Source organism: Ciconia boyciana, chromosome 5 (genome assembly GCF_034638445.1).
Source record: "Ciconia boyciana chromosome 5, ASM3463844v1, whole genome shotgun sequence".
NCBI classification, from domain to species: domain Eukaryota; kingdom Metazoa; phylum Chordata; class Aves; order Ciconiiformes; family Ciconiidae; genus Ciconia; species Ciconia boyciana.
Genome location: NC_132938.1, coordinates 31,344,759 through 31,358,560, shown reverse-complemented (window position 1 = coordinate 31,358,560; position 13,802 = coordinate 31,344,759). Strand labels below are relative to the sequence as shown.

The following is a 13,802-nucleotide window of genomic DNA, read 5'->3' as shown; positions in this document are numbered from 1 at the left end:
TGGGTTGGAAAAGGAGAAGGAAATACGCCAAAAGGTACGGTCGGTCATGGCATGCAGGCTAAAGATAAGAGCATCAAAAAGAGAATCTGTGCACGGCAGGTGGAAGAGGTCGGTGCTCAGAAATGACCCCGTACATTTTGGGTGGGAGGCGAGGAGAAGCCGCTCTCACCCCTGCTCCTGTGGGCATCTCTCCCAGCCTGGCTGCACTGCAGCGCCTCCTCCTTGTGCTGCCTCTGCCCAGCTCCCTGAGACCATGGGAAAGATTTCAATAAAAATGCTAAATCCTGAGAGACAAGCTTAAAAAAATTAAGAAAAATAGAGGCAATCTACGCAGTTATTAACCACCCAATTTAAGAGGTCATTTTTGCAGCCATTATCTACCTGATTTCAAATCTTCAAATATAATGAAATATGGTTAAAAAAATGATCTGCCTCCAGTCACAGCCACAGGTTGCTGTTCCCTGAACCACAGACAAATGTAGATTAGGAAACAAAGTGGGAGGCAAGAGCTATGACACTTTTTGATTTCAGCTGGTTCTTCATACCACGCAGCACAAAATCCTACCTGCTAAAGGACCAGATGCTAGTTTGTGTTGTGTCTAAGCATGAATTGAAACCTTCTGTAAACAAAATGTAATGGGAACTACCTCTGTTTCAATAAGGCTCTTAATGGAACGGCGCAGGCATCAGTATTAGGCCTGTTTTTATTTAATATATTCTATTATTAATGATCTAGAATTTTACAAAGGAGTCAATTAATTACAGTTGCAGAAAAAACAATACTGGAAGGTACATTGCTATGCTGCTGCCAGTAGTTAAAGTCAACTATTTCTTTGCCAGGAAGATTTTTTTTCCTTCCAGCCAAAATTAGCACTGCAATTGCCCCAGATTGCTCTGTCTCCTTGTACCCAGAGCAACTCCTTCAGGTGGTGGAGCTGGGTGCCATCGATCCTGTGAGGTGCCTCCCAAGGGCGTTGTATGTCTGATGGCGATGCCTGTACCAGGCTATCTCAGGAGCTGTGTGACACTGCTTCGAGCTTGCTTCTTCAGACCGTGCAGACAAAATAGTACAGAATACGTGCCTTTCGAGCCCTCAGTACATCTAGCTGATCTACTTTTTTCCTTTCTATATACTTCTTCCCACATACTTCTGAGGCAGACACGGAGGAGAGGGGAGCAGATGCGCAAGGACTACAGGTGGGTGCTGGAAAGCACTGGTGGGCACGTAATGAAGAGGAGGCTTTGGTAGGAGCTGTCCTAGTAACACCAAGCATCCTCAGAGGCAACCGGTTAGTTCAGCAAGTCGCATCTGTGGGCAGTTGGTAAAACAGTTCTCTTGACGGACTTCTCAAAAATGATCACACCTTTTCATGACAAAAGGCCTCTGGACACCAGGATGAAAAATGCTGCACGAAGGCTAGGTGGAAGAATAATGTGAATTCTGAAGTATTTCTTCTTCTTGTAGAGTCTCCACAGTAAGTCTATCATGCATACTCATGTCATAATATGCATAATATGCATAAGTCATAACGCATAGACTTGTAGCTGGCTGTCATAGCAGCCCTGTACAGCCCACTTTCTACACTTGGGTTAAAATGCTAAAATCTATTGCAAAAGGATTATATTGAGTGTGTCTGCTTGGAAGTGATAGACTTTCTGAAGCTGCACCGATGTTCAGGAATGGTCTTTTCAAGTTCAGCATCTACTTAGCCGGGAGAGAGGATTTGGACATTATTAGACAAAATGAACCGTATTCATATGGTGTTTATAAAATACATTTGGTTGTTATTTCCCACTGCAGCAGATGGTACCCAAAATAAGAAATGACCTGGAACCTCATTACCAACTGCATCAAGTCTGCGCAAAACTGCTCAGGAAAGTAGGAAAATATTTGACTCGTTTTCTTTTGAAGAAGGCTTTGCTTACTTTTGGGCTCTTAGAAAAGGAAGTTTGTGGAAGATATTAATCACAAATATCCACCGTGACACTGGGAAGGATGGAAAGTTAGAAGAAATACCCAGCCTCATGCTTCAGGGTACCGACTGTCAGTCACTGCCTTGGGTTAAGAAGACACATCCCCGCCATGAGGCAGCTATTCCTGAGGTGCATGTGATGGGCGACTTGTTTCCAACCTCCCCTGAAGCAGCTGATGGGGCCATTGCCCAAGACTAAATGCTAGCATGCATTTTCCAGGGAAAAGATGTGACCATCCCGCTTTCCCAGACACAAGGGATGCAGATAAGGGTAATTATCCAAAGATCCAGCCCTTGAGAGGGTGCCCATCTCTAACACCTCCCTATTTTTGGCATCATGCGCTGTAGATTGCTGGAGTTAGCAGTCAAATGTGCAATCTCCTGTTTCCATTAGTTTCTGCCACTGTCATGAGTTACGGGGGGACAAGGATGAGCACAGAGCACAAAGCACAAAGCACAGGATAGGTGCGGTGCTAGGAACAGTAGGATTCAGCCAGGGAAGGAGCCTGAGCCCTTGCAGCAGCTCTTGAATCTGAAGCTCCTACTGACCATCTGCAGCTGTGTTTGGCCATACAAATGTTGAACACAGCATTGCGTGGTTTTGCTTCATTTGCTCATGCTGGTTGACCCTTCACCATGTCCTCCCTGAAGGACGGCGGCTGCTGTCGGCAGGGGCTAAGCCAGCAGCGCCCAGGGTGCAGGAGCCCTGACTTTCTCCCAGATGCTGGGAAAGCCTTTTCCCTTCCCTCTGAGTTTGCTCCCCGTCCTGTGATTGCTGTAACCTGCCTATATAGATGATAAGCTTTGAGACTGGATCTCCCCATGTTTTGGGTCTTTGTTGGGTGTTGTGACACCACAGATGCCATCCTCAGTATGGCTCTTACAACTCAGCCTCATTGCGAGCCTCCGTCACTCCTGCAAACTGCTGCTGTGGTGGCTTCCCCTTCCACATGGGTTTACAAAACATCCGCTCCCCCCTTCCCCACAGGGTGGGAATGACCTTCAGCTGGATTTCACAGGAGGAACAACCAGTTGCCCCAGTACTGGCCGCCTGTCTGTCTGGCCAGCTGTCCACCCCTCGTGGAGGGTCCCCACTGCCCTCTCAGGGAGGCTCAGCCCAGCCCAGCCCAGTGAGTTGGCTCCGAAGTCACAAAGTTTGGCTTTCCTCCCTCCTCTCCTTCCCAGTTCTTGACACATTGCACGATTTCGTATTTTGATATGCATTTGAGCCTAGACAAATGTGGGCCAGTGTGTAATTCGAGCTTAATCTGCCACCAGAAAAATTACTCTTTTTAATTTAAAATAACCTTCTATCTGATGGTCAAGCTCTTTAGTAGTTATAACTGGAGAAAGAGTGATCCCAGAGAATAACGCTTCAGTGTAGGAAAGCTGTTTTTAGCCTGTTTTCTAAAACTTTCACTGAGCCCCAGGGGCTGTTTTTTGTCACAGAGCAGAAACAAAACAGTTTTTGTTCAAGTTCCTTGTGCAAAGGAGCAGAGACGTTTCCTTCTCCAGCTGATATGTTGTAGATCAGCTTTAACCATATTTGCAGGTATCGCTGCGGTTAGGCTTGTACGTAACCACAGATTACAATTTGGGTGCCAAACCATCTAGATAGCTCGTCATATGACTGTAACGATCTCACGGCACAGCGCAAGTGGGGTCCATGGTTTTCTCTGCCATCTTCTTTGCTTTCACACTGGCCGCATGCAAAGATAAAACTGCAACTTCTTCGTATCTGTTCTTCCATTGGAAGGAGAAGGCTTGGGCAGGCAAGCAAGGTGTGCTGGTACTCGCCCACAGTCCTAATTTGTGCATATCCATGAGCTCAGGTGAAAATTAGGCTCTACTCCAGAGAGGCTTTCAGTATCAGAAGAAGAAATCTTGAAAAGACGACGAATCTGCACGTGCTCGCTGGGCTGGTGACACCGGCCGCGTGTTGCTCTACAAGACTTGCAGGCATCAGACCAGAAAATACGCTTGGTGATATTGGGACATTATTTCTGAAGATATTTCTCTTGTAATATAAGTGGCTTAAGATATTTCTCATGTAATATAAGTGGCTCCTTGGACTGTCCAGATACTAGATGGTAAATGAAACAGTTGAAATTCTTACTTTCCAACTGGTTAACAGATATTTTCTTCATCATTTGTAATTACATTACTAACGGCCCTGCACTGTACAATGCAAAACACTTTGACCTTCTGTCAGGACCTTCATTTTTCTCTACCCAACTCTGAACTAAGGGTAAAGTGTGAGAAAGCAGGTGTGATGTATTTAGTCCTAAATAATTTTCTGCCATGAAAAACATGACAAAACCTGGTTCTCCTTCAGCTGTCCCACTCCCTCCCCTCCTTCCCTTCAGGAACTGATGTTTTAAAAGCTCTTTGCTTTGAATAGATGACAAGAGCAGGTCCAAGCCACCGTCACATGGTCACTCGCACAGGCGTTGCCGGTCTGATCCCGAGGAGGTAGATGCATCTATTACTTGTGATTAGAAAAGTGCTGGGTGATCGGCACGCATGACTATCACACGGCCTGGGGAGCCTACGTAATGGCAACAATAGCTTACTAAGATGGTTAAAGGGAAATTTGTTCCTAAGGCCATTTAAGAGGAGGCCAGAGGGGCTTGTGTCAAACTGTGCTGCCTGCTTCCGCAGTGTGTTTGCCTGTGGGACTGTGCTTTCTGCAGCTGCCCTCCCCTAACGCGCGCACACACACACACCCACACACACACAACCCAAGGAGGGAGCCAGAGCCTCCCCGCTGCTAGAGAGAGGCCTCGAGCACTTTGCCTAAAAACAGGATCTTCCCCAATGTTGTACTGCTTGGCTTTCATAGAAAAATGAAAAGTATTAAACACAGCAAGATCTGAGGCTGGTGAGGCAACTGTATTAAGCAACAATAAAAAAATAAATTAAAAAGCGCAAAGAAGTATTAAAGATCATAAAATATTTTTTTCTTCCCAGCTCTTTGGGACAGAGGCTTTAAGGAAGCAGGTAATATGCTTCCTGCTGGGATTAACTGGCAGAGTAACAGAGGCCACCTGGGAGGCAAATCCTCTGGCTTAACTCCTACACTCCAAGAGGAATTCCCGTCCCCTGTCAAGTGCTGGTGGCTTCTCTGCAAGGGGCCGGTGAGATATAGCGCGGACATCCTCCTTGTCCCTTGAAGTGCCGTACATGGTCCCAAAGAAAAGCTGGCTGGTGAGCCCAGGGCCAGCACTGCTGGGGATGCTCGTCCCCACGCTGGGGTCCCAGCACTCCTGCTGCCCTGCGTCCTGCCGATGCATTCCTGCAGGGGCCGTGCAGCGCAACATGCAGTCGCTGGAGGGATCTTGCAATATTTTTATGATAAAAAATATTGTTTTGTTTTTTCACTTAAGTGGCCAAAATAATCTTGGCTCTTTTCGCTGCAAATTTACAAGTGAAACCCAAACAACTGCTGCCAATCAAAGGAGCTTGAGAAATCCTAGGAAGTCTCTAATGAGCTGACAGTCAATGGCTGGAGGGGACGCAGAAAGGCAGCGGTCAGCCGTGTCCTCTGGGCTGCTGCTGGAGCTACCTCCCTGTAACCCAGGGCTCTGCTGCTGCTCAGTGGCTCCCCATCACCAGGCTCAGGCACTCCCTGACAATGCCCCAGGCCTCTCAAATCTCCAGTGGCTTAACCATGAGCTTTTGAAAAGTAATTATAATCCCGGGTTTCTATTAATTTCCTTGGGGTTTTTTTACCGGTACTGCTCATATTTGTATACTTTCTCCATGCCCTGAAATGCTGGAAGCTCTAAAAGAAAAGATCAAAACTTCCAAAATGAATTATATAACTAATTGTAAAGAAGCGATTTGATTTTATCCTACTTAATTAATTTCATCAAGATAGTTCAAAGGATGCTGACAAACATGCTCTACAAACATTTATATTATTAAAAGAGAAGGTATTCTAAAACATACGTCATTTTTTCCCGCCTTTTAGTGTCTTAGTTCTCTCAGATTGAATAGCTAAAATGTATTACACCAGTAATTTCCCTCCCTTCCTTCACAATGAAGCCACTTGCAAACACCAGCATGAGTGAGGACACCTTTGCAGGCCTGCGTTATGAAGGAATAAAGCCAATGTTTCTTCCTCCACTGCTGCCAGGCTTGCCCACATGCTGGTACCCAGCACGAGAGGCTCGTCGCGCTTCTGCTGCTCTTAGCAATGCAGCAGCTCAAGGCTATCCTCAGGCAGGCAGGGGGCTGTGCAACTACTTACTCGTTTTTGTGGAGCAATTGCCATTTTTGATCTGTTGTTTCTAGTCCAAGGAGAAGTCTTTCTTTTGGTGCTTTGGTTCAGAGATATCCTGTCTACTAGAGTGAGTTGAAACCCAAAACATGTTGCACAAGAATTCTGGAAATTTTCAAATAACACTAATTTCTGGAACAACATGACTAGCTGTTTGTTCCCAGCAAAAGAAGAAAAATGCAAACAGCTTTTGAATAAAAAATGGCTGAAGGGGAGAATACAAAAATGTTTTCATCTCATAAAAGAGTTTGAATTATTTTGCTATTTTAACTCAAAAGAGAAAATACAAAAAACAGCATTTGGGAGGTTGCTACTGCCCTTTTTAAATTTTCTTTTAATGCACTGAATGGGACCGAGGCATGAGGAATGTCTTTTACTCCTTTCATGCTCAGCCCACCAGGCAGCTAGACCCGGGTCGGCTGCCCTGCTCAGCAGCCCGCCTCCCACCCTGAGCAGGCAAGTCAAATGTCACATGTTATTTCAGGCACCAAAAGTGAGTGCTCAGATGTGCCACTAAGCCAACTATTTTTTTGACGACCACACCAAACCCTGCCACAACCACGTATTAAGAGCAAGGCCCTCTGCCCGGCAACGATACTTAGACCAGTCAGTAACGATCCTTAGACCAGAAAAGCACATGCAGTTAATTCACGGAAGTGCAGCCAGCACTGGTGCTGGTACTTCTCAAAATAGACATATTTGGGGGAAGCCAAAGATTATTTTGCCCTTTCTTCTGCAGCTAGAGAAAGTACGGGGGTAACTTGCGCTACACACTGATGTGTACTGATCTATAGGGGAAGCTACACACTGTGCCTTCCGGTGTGGCGACCTGATGGTTGGATAGTGTTAAACCTGCCACGAGAACCCCTTATCTGATGCTGCTGACATTGCTTAGCAAGGAGTGCAGGCTCAAAGCCCAATGGGCCCTTCGGGGTCAGCTGGTTTCTACTGCCTGTCACAACCTAGCTAAAATGATTTCCAGGGCACGGACAGAAAAATCAAGTCACTGGAGCTATCGCTGCTAGTAAATAATCTCTGCTGCCTGGTTGGCAGCTGACAGATAATAGTTCTCACCACAAAGAGTGACTGATAATCAATTTATAAAATCTGGACAATCTTTCAGAAAACATAGCCTCAGAGCAATTTTTTTATATAAACTTACTAGTTACGGTGTAATCTTTTAAGAAATTAAACAGGAAACATGGCAATTGAAGGTCATCTGTAACCATTATTCATAGTTACAGAAGTTTCTGGAAACCACACCAGAACTGCAGAGTAGGTTTTCATGTTTTTGTTATAGCTTCAGTTCTAAACCAGGGGCTAAAAAGTCTATGCAACTGCTCCTTGTCCTCTGTTGAGACTCAGACCTCCCCACAGGACAAGCAGGAAGTTTCCTAATCCACGTACAGGAAGAGGGAAATGTTTCACTCTCTTGGTTTCAGCCTACAACGCAGTAGAATTAAGGATGCTGTTGTCCAACCTCTCCAGCGATCGCTGTGAACTTTTCAGGCCAGGGTGTGACTGGTCATTCCCTGATGACTTGGCCAGGCACATCATGTCTCCATTTACAGACAACCTCCCCAAAGACCTATACGGCATACAGATGTGAAGGAGAACCAGAAACAAAAAGATCTGGTGGTGGTGATGCATATGATACTGGTCACTAACTCCATGTATACTGTAGTGTGTCCACAATCTTTCTTCCTCTCTCCCACAAAGCCTCCAAGAACTTTCTTCTCTAACTAGTGAAGAGAACAGAGTAAGAATCATTCTATAGTGTTCAGTACAAGGGTGGGATTTCTTTTCTACTTCTGGCCAAGTGAATGTTACAGCTGAGATTCTCCAAAGTGCCCACGCTGACTGCAGAATCACAGAAGGGTTGAGGTTGGAAGGCACCTCTGGAGGTCTTCTGGTCCAACCCACCTGCTCAAGCAAGGCCACCTAGAGCCAATTGTCCAGAACCACATCCAGGTGGCTTTTGAGTATCTTCAAGGATGGAGACTCCACAACCTCTCTGGGCAACCTGTGCCAGTGCTCAGTCACCCTCACAGTAAAAAAAAGGGTTTCCTGATGTTCAGAAGGAACCTCCTGTGTTTCAGTTTGTGCCCACTGCCTCTGGTCCTGTCACTGGGCACCACTGGAAAGAGCCTGGCTCTGTCCTCTTTGCACCCTCCCTTCATATATTTGGTCCATGATGGTCCATGGTCCCGATGGTCCATGCTGGTAACATGGTGCTGGTTTCTCTTTATATCTGGATACAATAATGCTTTGAAGGACAGATAAAATACATATTAAATGCCTTCCTGATGTGCTTTTCCATGTAAGCTATTGCTTAGAACTGGCACAAGAAAATAATTCAGAGGGAAATGGTCCATGTGACCATGAACAGGAACGGAGGCAGTAATCATTGCAAGCCTTGTAATAAGAAAATAGGAGAAAGATTTTTTCAGGAAGCAGAGATGCTATATTCTAGGTTGCTTCAGAAGGGGAAACATTTCAGGAAAATAAAATTAATGGCATGCTAACCGAATAAATAAGTAAAATAGCTCCTTTGGCTATGCTAAATGAGAATTCACAAATTATTTCTACCAATTCAGCTACTGGGATGCTTCAGTATGAAGTCTACTTTGCTTGAATGGCGGGGTGGACAAGACAGGAAAAAACCCAGTACAAAATCAGCCATAATCTTGGTATCTTCTGAAGCATTATTAGAAAACGATGACAATGCTAATTGTGGCAAAGCTTGCACCTCCTGGCTCCTGACAAAATTAGTTTTTAATTTTCTTAATTAGTTTTAACAAACAGAGTCAAGACCTGGGTGGAAGCAAAAAAGAAAAAAAAAAAAGGTGTTTTAAAAAGGAAACTCTGAAGGAGGGGGGCTCTTCAAGGAGGTCTGTTGACAGAACAGAAATGTTTAAGGACCAAAACAGTCAAGCTCTGTCTCTCATACGAGTTGTTAGTACGAGTTTTTGGTAGGATAGTTCTAGAAACATTTGCTTATATGCTCTGTACCTACTATTAAACCATGCACCAACCATGCTGATGCAAACCCATATGCAGCAGAGGAACAAGTGTGAGCAGGCGAGTCACAGACTTCAAACCTGGAGTAATTAAAGCAGAGGGTCTCCCACTAAGATGCAGGGCACCTGCTCAGCAAGGGAAGCATTAAGTTTTCTCTTTATGACCTCCCCCAACCCAAGCAGCACTAGGTATCTCATGTTGCCTCCCCTGTGGCATTGCATTTGACTCTAGTGCCAGCGTGCAGGATGGGACAAGAGCATGTGTGTGTATATGTGTTCGAGCGAAGGGGGAATATTCAGCATTATTGCAGCCTTTGAGTGGCTCCAATTGCCTCTGCAAGCATACTCTTAGTAACACTGAGATATTTTCAGTCTTAAATACTACTCATGACATACAGACTATATCGACAGTCTACAGGATCAATCTTCTAGTTGTGATTTTTTCCAGAATAAAGGTGCATCCAAGTTTCCAAGTATTTGTCCCATATATTCACAGGTAAAGAACTTTCATAACAAAGAAACATTAAGGTTTTCTGGCACACATTTGCAAAAATGTTTCAGAATGCCAAACTTGACCTCTGTGTGGCCAGACACTGAGATTTTGCTTCAACCCAAGAACTTATCAAGACTTACATGAAAATATTGCATCTTAACATAGTACACATCGGTAGCATTTGAATACATATTTACAGATTTATTTGAACTTTTCTGAAATGCAATTCTACAACTGAGCAACATACCCATAAGTGTTTCATAAACTTTCAAACACTTACATATTTATACATATAGTTTTTGCATATATATATATAAAAAAATATTTTTGAGACTCAAGGACTGAGGATAGTCAAAAGGACATTATTGCTACATTTCCATATTTACAAAAACAATGCATAAACCCATTCAAAACACCAAGCCATTGCAAAATAAGTTTCAAAAGTCCCCAAATTATAAAAATATAAATTTCAAGAACGAAAAAACCCAAACCTCTTTCAGCTAAGTGTCTGTAAAGTACCGAGACATCTATAATTATAACAACTAGTTTGTTTACAGTTGCTCTGAAAGCCAACACATTATGAAAGAGCTTTTATAGCATTAAACTGAAAATGCTCAACAAGACTTATGCATAAGAATGCCTCCAAACAACTGGCTAACTTTGGAAAGGTGCAACAGCCTAAGTAAGTTCAGTGCAAATGGCTAATTTTTTACTTAACTCTGTAACAATAAACCAAATGCACAGTCATAGAAGGAGTGTGGTATTCAACATAACCCAAAATATACTACCAGTGTGTGTGTTTACAATTACCTTGCATTTGGGCAGTTAGTTACACATTTAAATTGCATGTAAACTCAACCAAAATCCTGGTAAAGTATAAGTTACAGAGTGCTTAAGTGCATTGTAAATAAATAGGTACTTAACTAGTACTCTGCCTCTGACAAATGCTTCTCTCAATGCCTTTACTAATTTCTAGGGGACAGAAACAAAGGAAGAAAAGAACTAGCAGTGTTTCCAATGGGAAGAAAAGGGGTTAGAAGATACTTGAGCACAACCCTGGGCTCAACAGATACTGACCCCAAAAAGCCTCACATCTGTCAAACAAGACTGAAGGGATTCTTTCTTTCAACCCATTTATAAATTCAGCACTTCCCAGTTAGGCTCTTCTTCGTTATGACCTCTGGACTACTACAGAAAGATGAAACAACTTGGGGCGGGGGAAAATAGCCCTTTCCAGTTAGCACTATCCAAGCCTGCCTGTGGGAAAGATTCACCTGGGTAAGACAAGATAAAGAAAGGGCCCCCAGGAGAGAATTTTTTGCCTCTGCTCTTGCTTAGATAAGATGACTCGTTAAACGGCTTCTCCTCCAGACACACAGTTTACTGGAAGTAGCCCTCCTCCTCTATTTTGACCAACTTGGCAGGGCCCACCTATCTTTGGTGAACACTTTTGGACATAAATATTAGCAAAACAAGCATTGAAGCCCTCGGGCTCCCAAGGCAGGGGGGCATGGGAACAGTTTAGGCTCCATGGTGGGGTGAGACCCAGCGATGGGTAGCTCTGCCCCTGGTGAGGAATGGGCCAGTGGGAAGCAGTGCATATACCCACGGAAACCTCATGACCAGTCTGCAAGGCTGACAGCACGGGTGGGAAATAAAGATGAAGATCCACACTTCTCCCCTCTTCTGGTTCAAACCCCAGAGCTCCTGGAAGGGTTTGCTGCTGTGCAGACCAACTTTGGAAGGGTCTCAGTCCCTTCGCCTCTCTTGCCCAGGTACATACAGCACCCTCGTTGGCCTCCAACCTACGATACCTGCCTGGGAAAGCTTCTCAGGCTTGGCTGGATGTGGAAAGGGGTTTGCAAAGCCATTAGCTTCATATTCGTTTATTTCTTAAATTCAACAAAACAAGATTAACTAGAAAATGACTGTATGCCTTCCAGGCATGGATCCAGAGAAGGATCACTGCAGATTTGGTTTGATCTGCAGTCATCTCATTCCACACCCTGGCTCAGGATTTCTTTTGTTGGTTGTTTTTTTTTCTTCAGATCTGGTGCTCTACTGCAAATACACACAACATAGCAAAATATATACAGCTTCAGTTAACATTGCAATGATGCCTGTAACCGTGCTCAGCAATTAAGTTTATGTGTAACAGTGTGTGGTAAAGGACAGTATTACAACAACGTTTCAGCTACACAGTGGTAGTAGTGAGTAAAAGTAAGAGAAATTATTGAAGTCGTCCCTCTCTCACCCCCTGCACAATAAAAACAGCTAATACATCTGGGCTCCTCTTCTTCCAGATGCCACTCAAACATCTTCGCGTACCAGGAGAGGCTGAGTAGATGAAGCACGGCTACCCACCGAGTTAATCCTCACAGAGTGATCTGGAGCGTTTCCTTGACCGGAAGGTGGAGCTGAGAAGTTCGCGTAAACCTGCAGAAGCCAAAGACCAGTGTCAATACTCTGCAGACTGCTCCCTTCACGCATACTTGGAGAGCTCTCCTTTCCTAGCCTTTTCCCACTGCGTACTACACACTGCCATGGAAGGGTTCCAGCTTAGGTTGTCTCTTCACAAATCTAAAGAGAGTTTCAAAAGGTCTTGGGCTTAACTGCTCTTTTAAAGAGTCAAGAACCTCAATCTCAGTTATTAACAACACCGCGGCTTCCAACTGCAATTTCAACTGAGCTTGAAAAAACACAGCTCATGTTATTACTAAGCTCCCCCAGAAACCTCACTAATATTTCCTTTGCATTCTTGCTTTTGTTTTAGTAATGCCTGCACCTGCCAAAAATATGCTACAGGATGCAATCGAACACCAGCAGCTTTCAGTTTCCTCTTTTCTCAAATTGTCAGGAAGCCATGTATTCTGTGCCCAAACAAGGCATCCAGAAGGTAAAAGGAAGCTTTATTTTTAAACCAGGTTTTAAACTTACTTTTTTAAACCCCAGTAACACACAAGTTATTGCGAGAGAAAATCCAAGTTTCTGATGTGTCTCCAATTATTCTTTGGAATGTTTTGTCCAGTTACCCTCTCAGAAAAAGCTTTTACTAGGGAATGGTCGAAAGAGCAGTGAATACAGTTTGTCACGACATACCTCCAAGGTTACGTAAATAGAGCTAGGGGAAGCAAGTGAGAAGAGGCAGAAGAGCACTGAAAGCTCAACCCCTTCGACCAGAAAGCTTTTCTAATAAAAGCTAAATATACGTCACTTCTGAGATGTTTCCCAGATTAGTAAAATTTTTCATAGTTTAAGATAAGATGAATTTATGCAGTACCACTGCATTTTGTAACATCAAAATTGTTGTGCCAGGTCCATGTTGAGTGAGAAACATCAACTGTGCAAAGAGTCTTCTCCAGCTGGTATGTTTTGGGTATGGGCTTAGACAGCTACTGTCTAATGGCACAACTAAGCAGAATTGAGTAGCCCAGACATCATTCCTACCACCCAAACTGACAGTGCAAAGCTACATAAATAACACTGGAAAACCAGTGAAGCACCCAGGCTCTTTGCTCCTCACAGCTCTAGTCTAATGTCTTGCTTGAAACTGCTTTGACTACAAAAACCTGATGATCCATAACTTACCCGGGGAGCATTATCTGAAAGCTGCTGCTCTATCAGCTGCACGATTTGTTTAAATGTGGGTCTCTGTAAAGGATCAGCATCCCAGCAACTCTTCATTATGTCATACCTGCAAAGGTACTGAAATTAAGTACCGCTCATGAGGAAATCCTTAGAGCTCTTATCTCACCTCCGTTATTATTTGAAAGAAACGTGTGACCCAGTCCCACAGTTTGCCTTCTTTAAACGACTTTTAAGAATAGAAATAGTGCTGCTAACACCTGTGCTTGTGACAACAAAGGACTCAATAGTAATGGGAGTCTCTGGACACAGTTTTCTTTGACAGCTTGCTAAGTGCCAATCCATTTACAAAACAGTCAATTAGGGATGGCTCATAAGGAAGATGAGTAGCCAGTCCTCTCGCTGTCAGGAAGTACAGCACAAATGCAGATGTATGACTGTCTGGTCAT

At 44.1% G+C, this 13,802-nt stretch overlaps 1 protein-coding gene across 1 annotated transcript in view; it reads right to left on the bottom strand.

The window, feature by feature from the left end:
• Nucleotides 1-12,078: 12,078 nt before the first annotated feature.
• KIT (KIT proto-oncogene, receptor tyrosine kinase) overlaps nt 12,079-13,802 on the bottom strand; it is a 55,479-nt gene continuing 53,755 nt past the window's right edge. Inside the window, exons 20-21 of the mRNA XM_072861986.1 lie at nt 13,357-13,462; nt 12,079-12,204 (exon numbers count right to left, since the gene is read on the bottom strand). Coding sequence (XP_072718087.1) covers nt 12,079-12,204; nt 13,357-13,462 — 232 coding nt within the window. The remainder of the gene's footprint in view (nt 12,205-13,356; nt 13,463-13,802) is intronic.